Source organism: Geotrypetes seraphini, chromosome 1, assembly GCF_902459505.1.
Source record: "Geotrypetes seraphini chromosome 1, aGeoSer1.1, whole genome shotgun sequence".
Lineage (NCBI taxonomy): Eukaryota > Metazoa > Chordata > Amphibia > Gymnophiona > Dermophiidae > Geotrypetes > Geotrypetes seraphini.
In genome coordinates, this window is record NC_047084.1 from 28,698,827 (window position 1) to 28,723,502 (window position 24,676).

The following is a 24,676-nucleotide window of genomic DNA, read 5'->3' on the forward strand; positions in this document are numbered from 1 at the left end:
AACATGAATGGGGGCTTAGCAGAGCTAAATTAAAGGGTAGGCCCAGTAGGCATGTGCCTAGGTCCCGAAATTGTCAGGGGGGCCCGCTGAAGGAGGGCAAACAGAGGACTCACTTTTTCAAATTATTATTTTTTTTTTTCAAACGGCATCGGCAACACAGCCCCCACCGGCATTGATGATAACATGGCCCCCCCATCGACGGCAACATGGCTGGCTCTGCTCCGGAAAAAGTGACGTCAGAGGGGGGTGGACTGGCAGCCGCGCTGAGGTGCTGCAAGGTCCTGCGATGATGGCGTCTGCCAGCTATGCTCAAAAGAAGTAAGTGACATCAGAGGGGGATGGTCCAGCAGACACAATCATCGTGGGACCTTGCAGCAACTCCCCACGTCTGCCGATCCACCCCCTCTGACGTCACTTACTTCTTCCAGAGTAGAACTGGCAGCTGCAATCATCGTGGGACCTTGCATAGCATTGGTTTGGAGGGAGGGAGAGAGAAAGGAGCATGGAAGGGTGGTGGAGGGAGAGAAAGGGGGCAGAGTTGTATGGAAGGGTGGTGGAGGGAGAGAAAGGGTGCAGATGCTGATGGAATTGGTGTGCAGGGAAAGAGGAGAGAGACATAAAGGGAAAGGATACTGGATGGAATTGGGTTGGAAGAAAAGAAAGGGGGCAGATGCTGATGGTGTGCAGGGAAAGAGGAGAAGAGACATAAGGGGAAAGGATACTAGATGGAATTGGTGTGCAGGGAAAGGGGAGAGAGACATAAGGGGAGAGGATACTTGATGGAATTGGGGTGCAGGGAAAGAGGAGAGAGACAAGGGGAAAGGATACTGGATGGAATTGGGGTTCAGGAAAAGAAAGTGGGCCGATGCTGATGGAAGTGGGGGGAAGGGAAAGGAGAGAGTGAAATGGCAAACCATGGGGTGTGGGAGAGGGAAGGGAAGAAGAGGAGAGGAGAGAGATGCCAGACCATTGGCGGAAGGAATGGAAGAAGATGGATGCCAGACCAATGGGGGTGAAGGGAGAGATGGAAGGGAGAGGCATACAGTTTCTGGAAGGGGCATAGAAGGAGAGAAGATGCCATATAGAAGGGACAGAGATAGGGCAGACAGTGGATGAAAGGAAGAGAATGACAAGAAGATGAGGGAAGCAGAAACTAGAGAAGACAAAGGTAGAAAAAAATGTCTATTTATTTGTTTTTTTGCTTTAGGGGACATGCATCACTGTTTCTGTGGTGTTGCATTGTATGCAGAGTCCAACTTCTTGGTGGTTAAGTTTAACCTTTGTCTACATATTTCTATTTTATCCCCCCATTTTACAAAACAATAGAGTGTTTTTCAGCACCGGCCATGGTGGTAACAGCTCCAACGCTCAGAATTTTATGAATGTCTGAGCTGTTAACACCGTGGCTAAAATCTGCACTACAGTTTTGTAAAAGGGGGAGGGGATAGTTTGTGATTACATATTCCATACTAGGTGAAGGTGTTTTCTGTGTTCTGTGTGTTTGGAAGACATGGTTTTCTGTTAGGATTGACTATGCAGGATTGATCTGTACTAGTCTGGCTTGTTTAGTTTTACAATGGGTGTATTAATGTTGTACTGCTCACTGCAGTATGTAAGATGCTGCCTTTTCCTAGGTACACTCTTGTGCGATGTGTGGATTGTTACTAAAAATCGTGTTTTTCATACAGATGGGAGGGGGGTAAAAAATTATGGGCCCCCAGGTGTCACATATACTAGGTATGCCACTGTGCTGGGGTTTTGCGTTTTCCTTGGGAAAAAAAATTACACACTTGTGACATCGGCGTCTCCCCTCTCTCACCCTGTGCTACGAATTAAAAATAATAAAAATTGAGCGGCAGCAGCAAGAAGGAGCTGGTGGCGGTGGCTGCCGTGTGGGACAGGAGGAGGCAGCGGCGGCTGGAAGTGGCACAGGGTGCAGTTCTGCGGGCTTTTCTGGGGAGGATTAGATTATAAAGTGAATCCTGCAGTGGTGCCTTTGGCTGGTTACAGCCTGGAGATCGAGGCAAGCTGCAGGTAAGCGAGCCTCTGCCCGGGCATTGTGTCACGGGATCCAGGGAGGGCTGGAGCCGCAGGCCGGTAGGTGCTCCTCCTGTCTGCAGAACGCTAGCTACAGACGGGGGATGTTGTGTTTGGACCCTAAGCTCTCTGTTCTTGTTTTTGCTCACTCTTTAGTGCAGCAATCACAGCACCGATGTTTACTCTGCATCGGAGCACTCCTGCTTATGCTTGTTGGCGCCAAGTTTTCCCTGAGCGGGGAACACAAACTTCGCAGCTCAGCTCTCCCTTGATGGGCTAGGAGTTTTGCAGTCCACATCATTGGTGTGTATGGCTTGGATCGGTGCAAAGTTTTCGCCCTTTTCTTTTTCCTGTTTCTACCTCGTGTCGACGCTAGTGCACCTCCCTTCCCTGTGTTAAAGCAGCTCAAGATCTCTAGGGGTTTTAACCGCTTGCTTTGTTTTGTTGCAAATTAACATACATGGAGTGGAACGTACTAGAGGAGTTACAGATTTGGTTGTTTATACATACATATGGGTTACAGTTGGATGACATAGAGTGAGGCAGTTGAGAGGAGTTGCAAACTTGGTTATTAATATAGACTTATGTTTCGGATAGTATTACTGCTTTACAATGCATATGAACACTTTTATATACGAATGGAAGGGGTTCAGTTAAAGTCCTGGGCAAGTAGGTGGGAAGGGAAGGAAGGAGAGATTTGTTCAGAGATGTTTGGGGCTTGTATAGAACTAAAACTACACTGGCACTGGAATGGTAATCTTTGTTGTTTGTTTTGAATTTTATAATAAAAGAAAAAAAGAAATACAACTGGAAATAAAGAAGTAAAGAAGAAAACAGGTAAATAAATGGGGGTGGGGCAAGGCAGGGCAGGGCTAGGGGGCCCAGTGTACACAAGTGCCGAATTAATCCTGCCTTGTATAAGACCACTACAGAAACTTATGAAATGTTGAACATGTCATGATTCATGGGAGGTGTTTTGCGAAAAAACGTGATGAAAGTTCTTCCCCAGCTACCTTACTCTCCTGGCTTGGCTTCTGCTGACCTCTTCTTGTTTCCTAAACTTAAATCCATTCTGAAAGGAAAGCGATTCAACACCATCAAAGACATAAAGCAAAATTTGATGAACAACTTTTGGCAATTCCTGAAGATACGTTTAAGAACTGTTTCCAGAAGTGAAAACGATGTTGGGAAAAGTGTATACGTAGGGTAGGGGAGTACTTTGAAGGGGGACCCAATGGAATAAGTTGTAAGATTGTTTAATAAATGTTTGTAAAATCATCATCTGGCCCCATCACTTTGTCCGCCTTTAATTTAGCTATCTTCTCACAGAGTCCTCTGAAAATCAATCAGGGTCTACCACACCTCTACCTACCCCTATTTGTCTTCTGTGGTTCTGCTCCTGGTGCTTCAGCTCTGAAATATTTGTTAAGCAATTCAACTGTATATTTATAAGCTTCTATATATTTCTCCTCTTCACCTTTGAGTCTCACAATGCCACTTTCGTTCTTCTTCCTTTCACTAATATATAAGTATGTAAAAAAAATCTCTCTCCACCCCCTCCCCCTCTTTTACCATGCCGGCTAGTTTTTCTTCCATGTTATTCTTTGCTTTCCTAACTACTTGACCAGTTTCTCTTGATGAGAACTGACCTCAGCCAATCAAGGAGTGGTGCAGGAACAGGCAGAAAGCGCAAAGGTCGTGCTGCTCTGACCTCCCCTTGCCTTTTCTTAAAATAAAAACAAAACTATACCTATTACATTACAAGCTTGAGCCCCTAAACCAGGTATCACTAGTGCACATTGACTAGGATTCCCAGCCCCAGCTGATATAGTAAGTAGAAGACCTGACTCCAAAATCAAATCCAGGTTTTTTGGGGAGCAACATACAGCTCAATCCAAATTATTTAAAATATTCTTGTAGTTATAAATTGTGTCAAGAAATTCATATTCAACAACTATAAACTTTTTGCAATGCAGGTAGAGAAGAGCATATAAAGGAAGTGGCAGAAAGCAGTTTGCCTGTGCATTCCATCTCTCCGGTGCTATTTGAAGACAATACTTTGCATGCAAATGAGGACAATGCAAAGCAAAACACCCCAAGTTTAGCAGAGCACTCCATCATCTTTGGAATATCAGTTGAAGAAGCTGTGAAAGAAATTCGATTTAGAATTGAGCAAAAGACTACGCTAACAGCAAGTGCAGGTACTCTTTTTTGATTAATATCTGCAAACAATATTAAAACTGGGTGGAAAGGGTCCTTTTCTAAATTAATTATAATTTATATAATACATTCTATTTTCTTCTCACATGATCTGCATTAAGCATTATGTACAAGTTACAGTAAGATGAAACAAAAGCTCTCCCATCACACTGAGATTTTTTCACCTGTTGATTTGAGCATATTAGCCAATGATATCATAAAAACCATGACTTCTGTCCAGTTTTGTTATGGTCTCTATAGAGGTAATTCTATAAGGAAGGCACCAACAACAGACATAAATGACTAGAATATGAGCAAATGGGACATGTGCAACTACCTCAAGATATGTCTATACCTCAAATAGATAAATTTAGGGAATCCTATATGTCAGAGATTTCATCAAATGTGGCAGATAGTCACAAGGACTGAGAAACTGTTAATTGGGAATGTGATCAATTATACAAATTTTCTAGAGATGCACTTTTCTGTGTTATAGCAAAACTTTGGCATAATTTCCATAAATCTCTGCAAGTGTTTCATAGTTTCTGTAGCTTTTTTCATACCAGTGTAGTATACGTACATCTAATCTTTTCCACTTAAATTTCGCAGCATGCAACAATATAAAGTTTACCAGGCAAATTACCTTTTCTATCCAATATCAATTAGCAAAATGCTGGATCTAACTACCACTTACAGTACGATCTTTTCCACTTACAATACGATCTTGTAACCACTATCTCAGGTTCAGAAAACTTTTAAAAGCATTTTTGTAACAAGACAGGGAGCCAATCCTGAATTAACTGAAACAGTAGTTGTAAAAGCCCATTTCTAAACTGTCTAATGCAATTCCTGGGATATAATGATGAGTCAACAATGACCTACTTGAACTTGTAACGATATATTTGTAATTATAACTCAACTGTATTAATTACTGTACTGATCTTCTTTCTCTGTAAGGATGCTTTTGAGATTTAGATAAATGGATCACCTAAGTCTTCCCCTTCTTCATATCGTTCTTCCCATTACCTTTTAAATTTTTTATTTTATAAATTGTAAACCCTCCCCTTTTTTCCTCTTGTACCATGTCTTGACATTTCAAATTTGCATATATATGCCTTTCTCTGGTTTTTAATTATTTTTGTTTGTTTTAAAATAGTTTTATATTGTACACTGCTTTGGTACTAAAGCGGTCTATCAAACCATAATAAACTTGAAACTACTAACAACTCTATTGAATGTCTGTGTCAAACTTCCATTGTAACTTCCTGGATAACTGACCCCCAACTTCTTATAATAATTGGACCTTGAACTGAATAGGTAAAGGCAGAATAGAAAACCTGATTAACATAACATTCATTCCATCTGGAATAGGTATACGTAGTACTTGATTGCACATCTGTGCTGCATGCAGATTCTTGAGAGGCATGCTGGGATAGCCTGTATCAGAAGCCATGTAGAATGGCTGTACTGAGATGTTCCACCCTTCCTTTTTGGTCAGGTATCTGGAAGATTGGCAGATGATTGTATTTTACTGTTTCTTTTTAAGTTTTCATTGAGTTACTGATCTAGTGTACATTCTGGGCTCCTTTTATGAAGGTGCTCTAGCGTTTTTAGCACACGCACCGGATTACCGTATTTTCACCGGGTCCGGACGGCATTCACCCAAGGGTACTCAAGGAACTAAGGAACGAAATAGCAGAGCCACTTCGACAAATATGCAACCTATCCTTAAAAACTGGAGAGATCCCGGAGGACTGGAAGATAGCAAATGTCACGCCCATCTTCAAGAAGGGTTCAAGGGGTGACCCAGGTAACTACAGGCCAGTGAGCTTGACCTCGATCCCGGGAAAGATGATGAAAACGCTGGTTAAGGACAGCATCTGTGAACACATTGAAAACAATGGGCAGCTTGAGTCGAGTCAGCATGGCTTCTGTAAGGGTAGGTCATGCCTTACAAACTTATTGTACTTCTTTGAGGGGGTAAACAGCCAGGTAGATAAAGGGGAATCTATAGACATCATTTACATTGACTTCCAAAAAGCCTTCGACAAGGTACCACACGAAAGACTGCTTAAGAAGATATGGAATCACGGGGTGCAAGGGGAGGTCCACCGATGGATCAAAAACTGGCTGGCAGACAGGAAACAGAGGGTTGGAATAAAGGGACATTACTCAGACTGGAAATGGGTCACGAGCGGAGTTCCGCAGGGGTCAGTGCTGGGACCGCTCCTGTTCAATATCTACATAAACGACCTAGAGGTGGGAACAAAATGTGAGGTCATTAAATTTGCGGATGACACCAAACTATACAGCAGGGTTAAAACCATGGAAGACTGCAAAGATCTCCAAAAGGATCTAACGACACTGGAAGAGTGGGCCAAAAAGTGGCAAATGAGCTTCAACATAGGGAAATGCAAGGTCATGCATGTGGGGGAAGAAGAACCCGATGTTCAGCTACAAAATGGGGGGATCACCACTAGGGGTAAGTAACCTGGAAAGAGACCTGGGAGTGATGGTAGACACAACACTGAAGGCGTCGGCGCAGTGCGCCACAGCCTCAAGAAAAGCAAACAAAATGTTGGGTATCATTAAAAAGGGTATCACGACCAGGTCAAAGGAAGTCATCCTGCCACTGTACCGTGCAATGGTGCGGCCGCATCTGGAATACTGTGTCCAGTACTGGTCGCCGTACCTCAAGAAGGACATGGCGGTACTTGAGGGAGTCCAGAGAAGAGCAACAAAGCTGATAAAGGGTATGGAAAATCTCTCATATACTGACAGATTGAAACAGTTAGGACTTTTCTCCCTGGAGAAGCGGAGACTTAGGGGAGACATGATAGAAACCTTCAAGATCCTGAAAGGCATAGAGAAAGTAGACAGGGACAGATTTTTCAAACTAAGGGGAACCACAAGTACAAGGGGGCACTCGGAGAAATTGAAAGGGGACAGGTTTAGAACAAACGCTAGGAAGTTCTTTTTCATCCAGAGGGTGGTAGATACATGGAATGTGCTTCCAGAGGCTGTGGTAGACAGGAGCACTATACAGGGCTTCAAAGAAGGTTTGGATAGGTTCCTAGAGGACAAAGGGATTGAGGGGTATAGATAGGAGTAGATATGGGTTGTAGGGATAAAAGTAGAGGTAAGTTACAGGAATAGGAGTAGAGATAGGCTATAGAGCTAGTCAGGGACCACTGCTCAGGCAATGTGCCTGATGGACCGCCGCGCGAGCGGACCGCTGGGCGAGATGGACCTCTGGTCTGCCTCAGCGGAGGCAACTTCTTATGTTATTATGTTCTTATGTTCACGTAGATAACGCACACCCGTGTAAAACGCGCACACGGGTATAGCGCGCGGGGAACACAAATCTATGTAAAAAAATTTTAATATAGCGCACACACGCATATACCGTGCATGCTAAAACCTCCTCCCGCCTACTCCGAACCGGCATCCTCCCCCCCCCCCCCCCCGCTCACTTACCCGCGTTTTACAACTTTTTTTTTTCAATCCGATCCGGCATCCCCCCTACGAACCGGCATCCTCCCCCCCACTTGCTTACCCGCGATAATCTCGGAGAGAGCGAAACCAGAAGGCTTTGAGCATGCGCAAATGCTCAAAGCCTAGTCCAGCCAGGCGCAGGAAGAAGGAGGATCTCTTCTGCACCGCCCAGCCCAGTCCAGCCCAAACCAACGAGGGAGGATCTTCGGGCACTGGCACATCCTGTGCTTTGGTGCTGGTGCCGGTGCCCATTCGGGTAAGACATGTTTTGCGGTGCTGGGGGGGATGTAGGATCGCGGTGGGGGGGAGGATGCCGGTTCGTAGGGGGGATGCCGATCGGATTGAAAAAAAAAGTTGTAAAACGCGCTCACACGTATAACGCGCACGGTTTGTAAAAATCATGTAAAATGTGCGCGTTATATGCGTGAAAATATGGTAGTGCGCGCTAGCTGAAAAACTACTGCCTGCTCAAGAGGAGGCGGTAGCGGCTAGTGCATGTGGCATTTTAGCGCACGCTATTCCGCGTGTTAAGGCCCTAATGCGCCTTCGTAAAAGGAACCCTCTATCTTAAGAACATAAGAATAGCCTTACCAATGGTCCATCAAGCTCAGTAGCCTGTCCTCATGGTGGCAAATCCAGGTCACTAATATCTGGACAGAACCCAAAGAGAAGCAATATTCCATGCTACCAATCCAGGGCAAGCAGTGGCTTCCCCCATGTCTTTCTCAATAACAAGACTATGGACTTTTCCTCCAGGAAATTATCCAAACCTTTCTTAAAACCAGCTATGCTATCTGCTTTTACCACAACCTCTGGCAATGTGTTCCAGAGCTTAACTATTCTCTGAGTGAAAAAATATTTCCTCCTTTTGGTTTTCAAAGTATTTCCCTGTAACTTCATTGAGTGTCCCCTAGTCTTTGTAATTTTTTGACAGAGTGAAAAATTGATCCACTTGTATCCATTCTACTCCACTCAAGATTGTGTAGACTTCAATCCTATCTCTCCTCAGCTGTCTCTTTTCCAAGCTGAAGAACCCTAACCTTTTTAGTCTTTCCTCATACGAGAGGAATTCCATCCTCTTTATCATCTTGGCTGCTCTTCTTTGAACCTTTTCTAGTGCCGCTATATCTTTCTTGAGATAAGGAGACCAGAATTGAACGCAATACTCCAGGTGAGGTCGCACCATGGAGCAATACAGAGGCATTATAACATTCTTAGTCTTGTTAACCATCCCTTTTAAAATAATTCCTAGCATCTTGTTTGCTTTTTTTGACTGCTGCCACATATTGGGCAGAAGGTTTCATCATATTACAATGACACCCAGATCTTTTTCTTAGGCACTAGCCCCTAAGGTGGACTCTAGCATCTGCTAACTGTGATTTGGGTTATTCTTCCCAGTGTGCATTACTTTGCATTTGTCCACATTAAATCTCATCTGCCACTTGGTTGCCCAGTCTTCCAATTTCCTAAGGTCTGCCTGCAATTTTTCACAATCTGCATGCGTTTTAACAGCTTTGAATAGTTTAGTGTCATCTGCAAATTTAATCACCTCGCTCGTCATTTCAATTTCCAGATCATTTATATATATGTTAAATAGCACCGGTCCCAGTACAGATCCCTGTGGTACTCCACTGTTTACATCTCCTCCATTGAAAAAGATTACCATTTAACACTACCCTCTGTTTTCTATCCGATCACCAATTCCTAATCCACAACTGAACTGAACTTTGCCACCACTTCTTAGTATCACTTAGGGTTCATATGTATAATAAATAGCATTCACTTTTTAAATCTGTGTAAAGACAAATTATTTTGTCACTTGTCTCTGAAAAATATATCTTATTTTCTCTAATCACCTGGGTGATTATTAGAAATACCAGGTCTTCTGAAGTCTAGGGAGGGCAATTAATGGAGGTATTATTTCTCTCCTCCAGTTCTCCTCCTTGTGATGACCGTTCTCTTCTCCACTCTGCTCCCTGTGATGACCATCATTTCTGTCTTCCATCCTACCTTCTGCAGTAACTGGCCTTGCATTCCACCCACCACTCCCCTCTCCCTAACCATTGGATCTTTCTTCTTACTTCATCTCAGGGTTATGGTGCTGAGCTGATGCAAGACCTTAAGTTTCTATATCTAATATAATAAAATGGTAAGCCGCGCATGCGCACTTCCTATGCGTGCGTCCATTTTCCGTGAGCTGTAGCACACATAGGAAGTGTGCATGCGCGGCTTACGGTCAGGCCTCACGCGAGGCAAGACAAGTGGCATGCGCGCTCTTCCTTGCTCTCCACCGCTAGCACCCCCTGCCCTTTCCAAGCCGGGACTGCAGCCAGCCAACGATCGCCTCCACAGCGCGCGAGAGGAGAAGGGAGAGGGCTGAGGGTTGTCCCGCTGGCAACATGGCCCCGATCCCCTTGCGCCGCAGCAGCGTCGACGATTCCCCCCCTCCCGCACCAACTGCTGCCGCTCCTATTTGAAGCAGCCTGATGAGGTTCGCGGCCGGCTGTAGCGAACCTCGCAGGCCACATCGCGTCAGAAGGAACATGCTATCATATGGAGAGCGGCCTGCGAGGTTCAATACAGCCGCCCATGAACCTAAGCAGGCCACTTTGAACAGGAGCGGCAGCGGCGGCAGGAAACATGGATGCATGGAGGAAGGTAAGAACGGGAGGGGAAGCCAAAAAAGAAGGGCCCTGGAGCAGCCAGAAAAAGGAGCTGTTTTGGTGGGAGGGTTGTGCTGAGTGCACGAAGCAGACAGGCAGGCATTGCACAACAGGGGGAGAGGCAAAGGGGGCTGCTTTGGGGGGATGGTTGTGCTGGGGGCCGACAGCAATCATGGGGGGAACAGAAGAGGGCCACGGAGCAGGCAGGCATGGCACAACAGGGGGCCAGAGGGAGAGTGAAAGGGGGCTGCTTTGGGGGGAGGGGTATGCTGGGGCAGACAGCAATCAGGGAGGGGGGAGGAACAGAAGGGGGGCCACGAAGCAGGCAGGCATTGCCCAACAGGGGGAGAGGCAAAGTGGGCTGCTTTGGGGGGATGGTTGTTCTGGGGGCAGAAAGCAATCATGGGGGGGGACATAAGGGGGCCACAGAGCAGGCAGGCATGGCACAACTGGGGGCCAGGGGGGGAGGAAAAGGGGGCTGCTTTGGGGGGATGGTTGTTCTGGGGGCAGACAGCAATCATGGGGTGGAACAGAAGGGGGCAAGAAGCAAGCAGGCATTGCACAACAGGGGGAGAGGGAAAGGAGGCTGCTTTGGCAAGCAGGGGGGCCAGGGAGACAGACAGAAAGAAAGACGCACAGACAGGGGACCAGGGAGAGACACAGACACAAAGAATGACAGACAGACAGCGTCCAGGGAGAGAGAGAGAGAGAGACAAATAAAAAACAAAAAACAGACATACAGACATCTACTCTAGCACCCGTTATTGTAACGGGCTTAAACACTAGTATGAAATATGATAACTCAGTTTATTTTGCAACTTAATATTGTAATATTGCTCTTTTTCAGGCATTGCTCCTAATATGATGTTAGCAAAAGTGTGCAGTGACAAGAACAAACCTAATGGCCAGTTTAGAATCCTTCCCAACAGACAAGATGTGATGGATTTCATCAAAGATTTACCAATCAGAAAGGTGAGCAATATATAGAAAATTGGTAGCTACTAGTACTTGTACCACTAATTTGCAAATATATTTGAGTGATTGCCCTTGTAGGGAGACTGGTACTAGATAGCTGCCTGCATTCCTAGATGGATGTTCAGCCAGAAGGGAGTATATGTAGTGAATAAGGAGCATGTGTTCTGCAGACAACCATTTACCAAGGGTATGATCATTCTGAGCAAATAAATTTTATGGAAACTAAACAGAAAACATAACTTTAAATCTTCTTGCTGTTTGGCTATTTGTGAACGTCAGTGATTCTCTGAATATTATCAGTACTTTACCTCTCATGAATAAACCAGTCTGATTTTTATATGTTATGGCAGGGAGATACCACTTCAGTTTAATTGCTAATGCTTAAATATCTAAAATCCTTGCATCATAGTTTTTTGTTTAAACATATTTATTGAAAAATTGGCATAGCAATACAATTAGCAGACAAGAGAAAGAAGAGCACTGCCATAAACAAGGTACAACAAGTCTGTGGAACAATAAAGTTTTTCAATTATTATCCCTCCCACCCCCCACCCATACAACATTCCAAAATAATCTGGAGAAGGAGTGCACACTGGATAAGAAAGAGCCCAAAGGGTTACAAATTTAAGAAACTACTGCGAGCAATTGGAGCCAAAGAATTCCAAAATAGCTCCCTTGTGGGTTGCAGGCGACAACCTTGGGAGGATTCCAAATCGGGAGTCCCCTGGCGTTCCAGTTGTAGATGGTGGATCAGCAGGGCCAGAATGCAGCCAATGCAGCAGAATAGCTTTAACTCCCCAAAGATGTACAATCTTCAAAAAAGCATGCAGACCCTTAGGAACTGGCGCTACCACTGAACACTTCGAAAAAAAAGTACCAAGGGAGTTAAGAGACATTGGCTTTCCATAAAACACTGATATGGTATAGAAATCCTCTTCCAAAAACACTATATAGCAGTACAGGAGTAAAACATATGACCAAGGGCTCCTTTTACTAAGGTGTGCTACAATGCCACATGCACTAAACGCTAACGCCTCCATAGAGCTTGCGTTAGTATTTTTCATTTAGCGCATGGTTAGCGCGCATTAATCTTTAGCATGCGCTAAAAACACTAGCGCACCTTAGTAAAAGGAGCCCCAAGAGTAGCAGATGGATTCCTACACTTCAGGCAAAGAGAGTCCGAACGAAGGGACATACATTGTGCCCTGCTAGGCGAGATATGTACCTTTCATCATAGATTAACAACAATATATAAATCTCTATCAGCTTTATGGATCACATTAATTATTGCATTTCCTTTATATATTTATTTATTTACATTTTATCTTATACATTGGGATTTATTAACCATCTTTATAAAGAGATTCATCCGAGGCAGTATACAACAGGTACAGTTTGACTTATGATTTAACAATTTTGTTAACAGTGTAACAATAGGAAAATGACCAAATAAAGCATAAATGCAGTCAGTGAGGTAAACTTTGAGATGATATAGGACTGACATGATATACAAGAATCAGAAATATGAACCTTTAAGAGCACTTTAAAAAATCATATAACAGAAATATGATAAATGTTAGCGGAATGTGAATAATACTTTGTAAAAGGCAGCATGGAAAAACATTCATATAACATAGATATAATACAATGTCAGTATAATAAAAATGAATCACCTCAGAAGGCATTCAAAATTCCTGACCTGTGATTTTAGAGAGAGTTTATACTTTCCAAATGGTATTTTGCAGTCAGGTACTTGCTCACTTATGTTAGAATCTCTGTTTTGCTTCGGGTTTATCAGAGGTTGTTGTATTTTTATTCCTCCTGTTTTATTTCTACATCCCAGCAAGCTTATGAGCAAAAATTGTGCCAATTGATTTTTTTTTTAAATAAAAAGTTATTGTGGAATTGTCTTGATGGGGACTTTTTCCTCACATGGTGTAGTTATCATGATTTAACTTCTTGTGGAAAACGGTGTGGTAACTGTGTTAGTTTACTTTTAGTAAAATATGTTTATTGAACCAGACACACAAGTATACAACCATCAGTAGAACAGAACTAATACAGATAATATTCTACTGATGAGTTTTAACTTTTCTCCCCCTCCACTCTACCCCTTCCACCCTCCCCTATGTGCATGCAAGATCCATAGACATAAGTACTTCTTATATGATATCAAGTGGGTATTTTCCCAATGGTCGGGTGCTATCTGCAGAAGGAATCCAATCTGGATTTTCTCTCTGACTCTGCTCTATTTCAGTATGCTCTTAGCATGGCCATCTTGGATTTTTAGCAATCTTTTTTTTCACAAGTTACCTGCTTCTCCAAAACTGCAATTTTTGCCTCCAAACGTGTTGGGATAGAGTCCTTGGGCTCTCCTAATGTGAATTCTTGCCAGGATTTCAAAAATTGGGTACTTTTGGAGTGTTTTTGCATCACATGTTGTGTGGCGCAGCCAGGAGTGGCAGCAGTGCAAAGCTTAGCCTCTCCGTTGACTCTGCGTCCCAGGAGCTGGATGCCTTTACAGACTTTAAGGCATATTTGTGGAATTCATCTTGATTACTCAGGCTCTGGAAGATATTCTACATTCTTCTTCATTCGAAAAGAAAAGGCTCTGATGCTTGAGGGTCTGTCCTGGATCTCCAGCATGTAAATGCGGCTCTCATGGGTCCACGCTTTCGCAAGGTGGCCCTGGGAAAGTTCCTCACCTCTGGATTTCACAGAAACTTACATTCACATGCCGAGGTTTCCAGCCACTTCGTGCATGCTTGCAGTTGCATGTTTAAAAACAAACAACAAAAAAAGCCAAACAAACAGTTCTCGGCTCTCCGTGCCTTCTCCGAGGTAACGCAGGTAGTAGCTGCTTATTTACAGAACATGGGTCTGCCAGTTCACACTTACTTAGATGCTGCCTGATAAGAGCTCCCTCGTTAACCGAGGGTCGCCATACAGTAGATCTGGTGATCCCCATTCTGGAAGGCCTTGGTTGTATTGTGAGCTCCGGACAAAGCAGTCTGATGTACACGCAGCCTCTAGAATTTCTGGGTATCCTGTTCAACACGGCAACAGGCCACATCTATCTTACAGAGGCAAGCTGGCGGTAGCTGTGTTCTAATTCCCAAATTAAAAAAGTCTCTGACTAATTACTCCAAAGAGTAGATGGACTTGGCATGAAAGTATTCCTCCTTCTAATAGTCAATATGATACTATTTTTATATATCTATTAGTTTGGAGAGGGGATACCTCAAGTGCCTGCAGCTGTTTTAGATATTGGAACTTGTCCTGTCTATATAGCCTTAATGCAAGTTTTCATTGGTCCCTTGAGCTCTCCTTGCTTGTTAATTCAAACTATTGTTTTACTTATAAATATTTAAATTTCATTATAATAACGTTAGTAAACAGTGTTAAAACATGCATGCAGTTGGTTTAACTTTTGTACTTAACTTTTGTTTCTTCAGCATCAAATATGGGGCAATTGATGAAAAGCTGTTATGTGTAGGTTAAACCAGAGCCTCGCAGTCCTCAAGCCTCGCAGTGCTCAAGTGTTGACTTGAAAGTGCTCAAGTGCTCTTTAAAGTGCTCAAATGCTCTACTGAGTGTCTCCGTTTCACTCTATGTCGAACTTCTTCAGGAGAATTATAGCTGTAAACTTGAACGCTAATACTGTAACAAGACAACAAAAAAGAAGAAAGGAATGCAGTCAGCTAGGAAGGAACAGGGACTGTAACGAAATATATTAAACTTTATGAATTTTATTAACATGATTTGAGTTGAATTGAATTAAGATGAAATATATTATCCCAGGACAAGCAGGCATGATATTCTCACATGTGGGTGACGTCATCTACGGAGCCCCGATGCGGACAGCTTTTTCAAACAAACTTGATTGAAGATTTAAAGTTTGCTCTGCTGTTCCACGCATGCGTGCCTTCCTGCTCCACTAGAGGGCACATCTCCCCCTCGTGGTCTCCAGTTCAAATTTTTCCGCTGAGCCTAGAAGACAGTTGGGGCTCCGGGCCGAGGTCCCAGGCTTTCGCCGAGGGAGTCCGGGTCGAGGTCACCGATTCGACATCGATCGGTACCACATACCCCGGCATCGTCTCAGAGGGGCTCCTCGAGACGACGTAGGTCCTCGACCCCGGAACACTGCCACAGTGTTTCCCCGGTCTCGGAGCGCGGGTCAGAGCATGAACCTCGATACTCGAGGGAAGCCTCCCCGTCCTTCTCCGCCCGACGGAGGTCTCGTTCACCGTCCCCACACGGGGCCCCGGGAACGTCTCGCCCCTCCTTCACTCGCTTTGTCCAGGACATGGGCCACGCTCTGGACTTAGACCTCCAGTCCGACTCAAGATACTCTAAAGAGTACCTGGCGGAACTAGATTTACCGTCGCCGCCCAGAGAGTCCCTTCACTTACCACCCAATCCGGTACTCCAACAGGCTTTCTTCAGGAATCTGGAGACCCCTTATATGGTAACAGCTGTCCCCTCCAAAATGGAGTCCAAGTACCGTACAGTACCATACCAAGGTTTTGAGCAACCACAGCTCTCCCACCAGTCGCTGTTGGAAGAATCTTCCCTGAAAAAGGCTCACCCCTCCCGGGTCTCAGCGGCGGTCCCCCCAGGTCGAGAGGGTCGGACCCTGGACAAGTTCAGCAGAAGACTGTACCAGAACTCTATGAAGGCCTCTAGGGTACAAAGTTACACTTTCACCTTCACGTCCTACTTGAAACATCTCATTGGACTGTTGGGAGCCTTTGCGACCGACCTGCCGGCCTCACGCCAAGGAGCCTTTAACCTGCTCCTGGAGGTCTTCTCCAACCTATGCCTCCATTTATTTCACGTGGCCTATGATGGCTTAGAACTTTCCTCCAGAGTGGCAGCCTTTGCTATCGCCATGCGCCGCCTAGCCTGGTTACGCCTCATCGACATGGACCCCAATTTACAGGACCGGTTGGCTAACCTCCCCTGCGTGGGCAAAGAACTGTTTGATGACACTATCGAGGCAGCTACAAAACGCCTTTCGGAGCACGAACGCTCGATTGCCTCCCTCGTTCGGCAAAAAACAAAACCGCCAGCGTCCAGGCCGTTCAGGGCCCCTCCTCGCCGCTACCCTCAAAAGTCTACCCCTGCCTTCTCAAGGCCTCCACCCAGATGCCCGCAAGCTTACCATCGGGCTCCGCCCAAGTCCCAGCCACCTGCGACCGCCAAACCATCCCCGTCCTTTTGACGGGATAAGCGGATGGGGGCTGGCCCCTTCCGCCACAGCCCCAGGCCTCCTTCCCATCGGGGGACGCCTCAGAGCCTTCTACCCGCGCTGGGAACAAGTCACGTCGGACGCATGGGTCCTTGGCGTGATCTCATCAGGATACTCTCTCAACTTTCGGGAAAACCCTCCAGACAATCCTCCAAGGGCGTGCCCTCCCAACCGAACTCAGTTACCCCTCCTTCTCTCAGAAGCTCGAGAACTGCTTCGCCTACGGGCAGTGGAGGTGGTTCCCCCCGACCAACGGGGGAAAGGGTTCTACTCCCGTTACTTCCTGGTACCAAAGAAGACGGGAGACCTGCGCCCAATTCTAGACTTGAGGCGACTCAACAAATTTCTGGTGCGGGAAAAGTTCCGGATGCTTTCCCTACCGATTCTCTACCCTCTCATCGACGAGGGCGATTGGCTCTGCTCCCTCGATCTGAAGGAAGCCTACACACATATTCCAGTGCACCCCGCTCACCGCAAGTACCTGCACTTCCAGGTGGGGGACCTGCACCTACAATACCGAGTCCTCCCCTTTGACCTGGCGTCGTCACCCCGAGTCTTCACGAAGTGCCTTGTGGTGGTCGCAGCTGCCTTACGCGCGCAGGGCTTCCAGGTATTCCCCTAACTGGACGACTGGCTGATCAAAGCCCCGTCCAGGGAGTGGGTTATCTCAGCGACCCGACAGACTATTATTTACCTTCAAGGTCTGGGGTTCGAGGTAAACTTCCTAAAATCCCAGCTGCGCCCCTCTCAGTCCTTACAGTTCATCGGAGCCGTGCTGGATACGATTCGACTCCGCTCCTTCCTTCCCCCTCCATGTCAAGAGGCGTTAGTAAGTCTGAGTTGAAGGATTTCGCTGCTGACCTCGGTATCAGCTCGGCAGATGATGACTCTACTGGGCCACATGGCCTCTACCGTCCACGTCATACCCTTCGCCCGCCTCCACCTGAGGATTCCTCAATGGACCCTGGCCTCCCAATGGCGTCAGGACCAGGATCCAATCGACCGTCCCATGACAGTGACTCCTTCCTTGCAACGATCGCTCCTCTGGTGGGCCGACTCTTCAAATCTATCCAAAGGTTTACTTTTTCTCGCCCCTCCACACAGTAAGGTACTCACCACGGATTCGTCGGAGTACGCTTGGGGAGCTCACCTGGATGGCCTACGCACTCAGGGGATGTGGTCAACAGAGGACCGCCGCTGCCACATCAACGTGCTGGAGCTTCGAGCCATCTATCTCGCCGCTGTGGCTTTTCAACATCTGCTCCACGACCGGGTGGTTCTCGTCCGAACCGACAACCAGGTAGCAATGTACTACGTAAACAAACAAGGGGGGACAGGGTCTCGGGCCCTCTGTCAGGAAGCCCTGCGTCTCTGGAAGTGGGCGATCTCCAACAACATCTTCCTTCGAGCGGTGTACATACAAGGAGAGCGGAACTGCCTGGCAGACAGACTCAGCCGCCTCCTCCAGCCACACGAGTGGTCGCTGCACGCTCAAACCTTACGACAGGTGTTCGAGAAGTGGGGGACTCCTCAGATAGATCTGTTCGCCTCCCCCCTCAACCACAAACTCCCTCAATTCTGCTCCCGGATGTACTCCTCGGACCGCCTCGAGGCCGACACCTTCCTCCTAGATTGGGAGGGAAGGTTTCTATACGCATTTCCGCCTTTTCCTCTGATTCTGCGGACGCTGGTCCATCTCAAACCAGTGCGAGCCACTATGATCTTGATTGCTCCTCGGTGGCCACGCCAGCCTTGGTTTTCCCTTCTACTTCAACTCAGTACCAGAGATCCACTGCCTCTGCCTCTGTTTCCTTCTCTGCTATCGCAGAGCCAGGGCTCACTGTTGCATCCAAATCTTCAGTCTCTTCATCTGAATGCTTGGTTTCTCTCCCCCTGACTTCTCCCCCTATGTCGCAATCAGTCAAGGAAATACTGGAAGCCTCGAGGAAGGCCTCGACTAAAACCTGCTATTCCCAAAAGTGGACCAGATTCTCGTCCTGGTGCTCCTCGCACAACCAGGACCCGGTGTCGGTCCCGGTCCCCTTGGTCCTGGAGTATTTCCTCCATCTTTCTCACTCCGGCCTGAAGACCAACTCCATTCGGGTACATCTTAGTGCAATTGCTGCCTTCCATCAACCCCTGGAAGGAAAAGCCCTTTCACTCCATCCCCTAGTTTCTCGTTTCATGAAAGGTCTTTTGAATGTCCACCCTCCTCTCAAACCTCCCCCGGTGGTTTGGGATCTTAATGTGGTCCTGGTTCAACTCATGAAACCCCCCTTTGAGCCATTAGACAAATGCCATCTGAAATTCCTCACGTGGAAGGTGATCTTCCTGCTCGCACTCACTTCCGCTCGGCGAGTTAGCGAGCTACAGGCGCTGGTGGCGGACCCACCTTTCACGGTATTCCATCATGACAAGGTGGTCCTCCGCACTAACCCTAAGTTCTTGCCTAAAGTGGTGTCTGATTTTCATCTCAACCAGTCCATCGTCTTGCCAGTATTTTTCCCCAAGCCCCACTCTCACCCCGGAGAGACGGCGCTACACACGCTTGACTGTAAGAGAGCGTTGGCCTTTTACCTCCAACGCACTCAGTCTCATCGGACAGTCCCACAATTGTTTTTGTCCTTCGACCCTAATCGGCTGGGTCGCCCAGTTTCCAAGCACACCTTGTCCAACTGGTTGGCTGCTTGTATTTCTTTTTGCTACGCTCAGGCTGGTCTCGCGCTGCATGGTCGAGTAAAGGGACATAAAGTCCGAGCAATGGCAGCCTCCGTAGCCTTCCTCCGGTCCACACCCATTGAGGAAATCTGCAAGGCTGCCACGTGGTCTTCAGTTCATACTTTCACCTCCCACTACTGCCTGGATACATTGTCCAGAAGCGATGGCCGGTTCGGCCAATCGGTATTGCGTAATCTATTTGCTTAAATTGCCAACTTCCCTCCACCCCTTTTCAGTTAGCTTGGAGGTCACCCACATGTGAGAATATCATGCCTGCTTGTCCTCGGATAAAGCACAGTTACTTACCGTAACAGGTGTTATCCAGGGACAGCAGGCATATATTCTCACAACTCGTCCGCCTCCCCGAGGTTGGCTTCTTTGCTGGTTAAGGGAACTGGAGACCACGAGGGGGAGATGCGCCCTCTAGTGGAGCAGGAAGGCACGCATGCGTGGAACAGCAGAGCAAACTTTAAATCTTCAATCAAGTTTGCTTGAAAAAGCTGTCCGCATCGGGGCTCCGTAGATGACGTCACCCACATGTGAGAATATATGCCTGCTGTCCCTGGATAACACCTGTTACGGTAAGTAACTGTGCTTTATGTTCTAAGCTAAAAACGCTATTAGTCTGTACCATTGTGTTTATATTATACACCATTTCTTTACTACTCACATTCCTTATAATCTAAAACATTTGCTTCATTGTCAGCTAAAGAGCTAGCAATACTTACTGTTATAAGTTATCTTTTAACACTTTGGCATTCTCTAGCGCAGGGGTAGGGAACTCAGGTCCTCGAGAGCCGTATTCCAGTCGGGTTTTCAGGATTTCCCTAAGAATATCTATTTTAGATCTATTTGCATGCACTGCTTTCAATGCATATTCATTGGGGAAATCCTGAAAATCTGACTGGAATATGGCTCTCGAGGACCGGAGTTCCCTACCCCTGCTCTAGCGGATCGTGGGCCTGTGATTTCAGGAACGTTATGAAATGATGGCGTTGGGTTTTTTTTATATTTAAAAAGTTGCTCTGTAATTGGTAGATAATGACGTCACTGACTTTCAACGTGATTACGTATTCTGTGCTTATTCATTACATTAGTTTTCATATAAAAAAGATTTTAATTGGACTGACTCCCAACATTATACACTTTCTATTATCGCCATTATTATAACAATTTGTTTTTATTTATGAAACAGCTTTTTATGATGACTGCGGAAGGGTTTTAACATCCTGCGTCATGTGATCCCGGAAGCAGACCTATCTATAACAACTAACTTTATTAGCTCCTGATGTTATCACGGATTATCAATAAATTATTTTTAAAGGCAAATTGCATAAATTGTCCTTTATCATGAACTTTTTACTTAATTTTAAATTTCATTTAGGAACATTGGATTTTTGGCATCTACTTCCTAGGGAGCCCGCATCAAATTAATTTTATATTGAACATGAATTAATATGCTTCATCTTTAGTTTTCAATCTATTGAGAATTAATTTTCCATGAAAATACACATTAGATCTTATTATTATAACTTATTGATTATAGAATTCAGTTAAGGAAAGCTTGGTTAAAAAAATGTTTGCCAGTTTATTGCTATGTTTAAACCCTTCAGTTTGCTTTGAAGTCGGTGAATCCACCGTTGTTCAGTCTGTAATACCCCCCTCTTATAGATTCCTGTATTACTTGACACTGTAATTGATTGAACATGTGTTGATGTTGTAAACAGTGGGCTACCAATGGAGCTTCTTTCTTTTACAAATGTAAACAAGATTTGTGTTCTGTCATACGAATTTTAAACTGTCTTGTTGTTTTTCCCACATAAATCATTTGGCAAGGACATTTTATAATATAGAAACATAGAAATAAACGGCAGATAAGGGCCACGGCCCATCCAGTCTGCCCACCCTAATGTCCTACAAAATCACTTCTACAATCCGTTAAACGTTGAAGGAAATATTCTTTCTGATTAAATGGGTTCACAAAAGATAAGAACATAAGAACTGCCGCTGCTGGGTCAGACCAGTGGTCCATCGTGCCCAGCAGTCCAATCACATGGTGGCCCCCAGGTCAAAGACCAGTGCTTTAAATGAGTCCAGCCTCACCTGCGTGCGTTCCAGTTTAACAGGAACTTGTCCAACTTTGTCTTGAATCCCTGGAGGGTGTTTTCCCCTATAACAGACTCCGAAAGAGCGTTCAGGAACCTACCACTCTCTGGGTGAAGAAGAACTTCCTTACGTTTGTACAGAATCTATCCCCTTTCAACTTTAGAGAGTGCCCTCTCATTCTTCCTACCTTGGTGAGGGTGAGCAATCTGTCTTTATCTGCTAAGTCTATTCCCTTCAGTATTTTAAATATTTTGATCATGTCTCCTCTCAGTCTCCTCTTTTCAAGGGAGAAAAGGCCCAGTTTCTCCAATCTCTCACTGTATGGCAACTCCTCCAACCCCTTAACCATTTTTGTCGCTCTTTTCTGGACCCTTTTGAGTAGTACCATGTCCTTCATGTATGGCGACCAGTGCTGGACGCAGTACTCCAGGTGAGGGCACACCATGGCCTGGTACAGCGGCATAATAACCTTCTCAGATCTGTTCATGATCCCCTTTATCATTCCTAGCATTCTGTTTGCCCTTTTCACTGCTGCCGCGCATTGCACGGACAGCTTCATCGACTTGTCGATCAGAACTCCCAAATCCCTTTCATGGGAGGTCTCTCCAAGTACCCGCCCCGGACATCCTGTATTCGTGCATGAGATTTTTGTAACAACATACATCACTTTACACTTATCCACGTTGAACCTCATTTGCCATGTCGATGCCCATTTCTCAAGCTTGATTATGTCATGTTGCAGATCTTCACAATCCCCCTGTGTCTTCACTACTCTGAATAACTTTGTATCGTACACAAAGTTAATCACCTCACTCGTCGTACCAGTGTCCAAATTGTTTATAAAAATTTTGAAGAGCATGGGTCCAAGCACTGAGCCCTACAGCACCCCATTAGTGACGTTCTTCCAGTCCGAGTATTGTCCATTTACCCCCACTCTCTGTTTCCTATGCTCCAGCCAGTTTATAATCCATATGAGTATTTCACCCTCAATTCCATGGCTCGCAATTTTCCGAAGTAGTCGTTCTTGTGGAACCTTGTTGAACGCCTTCTGAAAATCCAGATATACAATGTCGACTGGGTCGCCCTTGTCTATCTGCCTGTTTACTCCCTCAAAGAAGTGCAGCAAGTTCGTCAAACAAGATCTGCCTTTGCTGAAACCATGCTGGCTGGTCCTCATCAGACTGTGTCTGTCAAGGTGATCAATGATGCGGTCCTTTATCAGCGCCTCTACCTCCGGACATGCCACCTTTAGAACCGGTGGTTTTGAAGCTCCCCAAAAAATGTGTCTCAAAATCGAGACATCTTTCTTATTCAAGGTCATTTTCCTTGGAGACTATAGCCACACCAAATGTAGCAGATTCAATGGTCTCGGTGCCGGTTTTGCAGAATATGTTGGAGACTATTCTGCAGCAGGAGTTTGGTAACATGCTTGACAAATTGACTCCTGCCTCGACTCTGCTTCCTGCAGTCCAGCCTGAGCACTCAGCAGTATTACAAGGAGTCAAGTCCTTGGCAGTGCCTCAAGCTCAACCTGGTCACTCTATACAAGGAGTCGAGTCCTTAAGAGTGCCTCGAGATACCTCGTTACAAGGAGCTAAGTCCTTTTTGTTATCTCAACCTCATTCTCTGACTTCCAGTCCTACCTCTTCACATAAGGCGTTGCCCTTTTCGAGGCACAGGCTGAGGACGCCTCGACATTTATCACATTCCAGAAGTGGCCCATCTAGTCTGCCCACCCCAATGACCCTCGATCACTTTCTTCTCAACAAGGTCATACCTCTTCAGACCCGGTATCCTTTACCAAGTATCTATGCAAAATGAATAAGGATCTTAACATATCTTTAGAATCTGACTCAAAATACTCTAAGGAGTATCTGGAAGAACTGGAAATGCCTCATCCTCCTAGGGAGTCTCTCAAATTATGACAACTGCACACCTCACTGGCTTGGGTTCAGTTGCAGGATGGCAAAAGAGCCTTCAATACCATCCACATAAGAATGTGAGACTCTCCAGCTTGGACTCATTTCATAGCCCCCTTATTAAATGTAGCTTATTTGCTTACCGCTGTATTACTTTCTATCATATTTCAAAAAATAAAGACTAAACAATAGCAAAAGTTTCTTTTTTACTTATCCTTTTAATGCAGTGTCTTTAGCATGCCCCGACGGGAGGGCTTTTTCAAGGGTTCATAAAGGAGCGTCTCATTTGGGGCTAGAGCTAATCTGCATAACACCTGTTATGGTAAGTAACTGTGCTATTTGCATCATAAGAAGGAGCCCAGCAGAGGAAAGGCCGCGATCACTGCCGAGCAAGCCTTTGTAGAGATCAGATCGCTCTTCAAGGTGTGTGCCAGCAGCAGGGAGGGAGGGAAGCCAGCTGGAGCCGTTGGACCTGCGAGCAATGGGGGGGATCATCTGGAGCTGCCAGACCCGTGAACGAGGGTGGATGGGATGGAACTGCCAGACCCACAAGTGAGGGGAGGTGGGCTGGAGCTGCCGGATCCACGAGCGAGGGAGGGTAGGGCCTGAAACCACTGGACTCAGGATGGTGGAATATTGAGGATCTGTGGTGGATGAGGTTACTGTGGGAACAAAGCCGTTTACTGCTTCATGCATTAGCAAAAAGCTTTGTTCCTGCACCAGCGGTGATCAGATATAAATTCTACCCATTCCTGTGGGTTTATTGTGGTTAGCCGCAGCTAGCCGCGGTAACGGGTCACGGTGTCATTCTCTTGTTCAGATGCATAACTCTAGCGTTCAGGACTACTAGACACATCTACAAGAAAGAAGATTATCAAGGTAAGAACCTAATGTTTCTTTATCAGTGGTTCCCAACCCTATCCTGGGGGATCACACAGCCCTAATGAATGTGCATGGGGAAGATTTGCATGCCTGTCATCTCCATTATATGCAAATCTCTTTCATGCATATTCATTAGGGCTATCCCGAAAACCCAACTAACTGGTGGTCCCCCAGGATAGGGTTGGGAACCATTGATCTATATAGAAATAAAACACAACAAAACATAAAGGAGATAAGGTGACACCTTTTTTTTATTGGACTAGCAATGCATTTTTTGATTAGCTTTTGAAGGTAGCCCTTCTTCAGATTAGGCATGATAGGATTATGTAAGGGCGCATTTGTGTGGATTTGGGAGGGATAATGTATATGTGTGGGCATAGGATCCAACTTTTCAAAATGATTGAGAGTGCTCAAAAGCCCCACCCCAGACC

The 24,676-nt window shown here is 45.7% G+C and overlaps 1 protein-coding gene across 2 annotated transcripts in view; it reads left to right on the forward strand.

The window, feature by feature from the left end:
* The window catches only part of POLK (DNA polymerase kappa), a 179,839-nt gene that overhangs the window by 107,116 nt on the left and 48,047 nt on the right, over positions 1-24,676 (forward strand). For both annotated transcript variants that reach the window (XM_033929299.1, XM_033929300.1), the window contains 2 exons: positions 4,014-4,238; positions 11,242-11,366. In XM_033929299.1, coding sequence (XP_033785190.1) covers positions 4,014-4,238; positions 11,242-11,366 — 350 coding nt within the window. The remainder of the gene's footprint in view (positions 1-4,013; positions 4,239-11,241; positions 11,367-24,676) is intronic.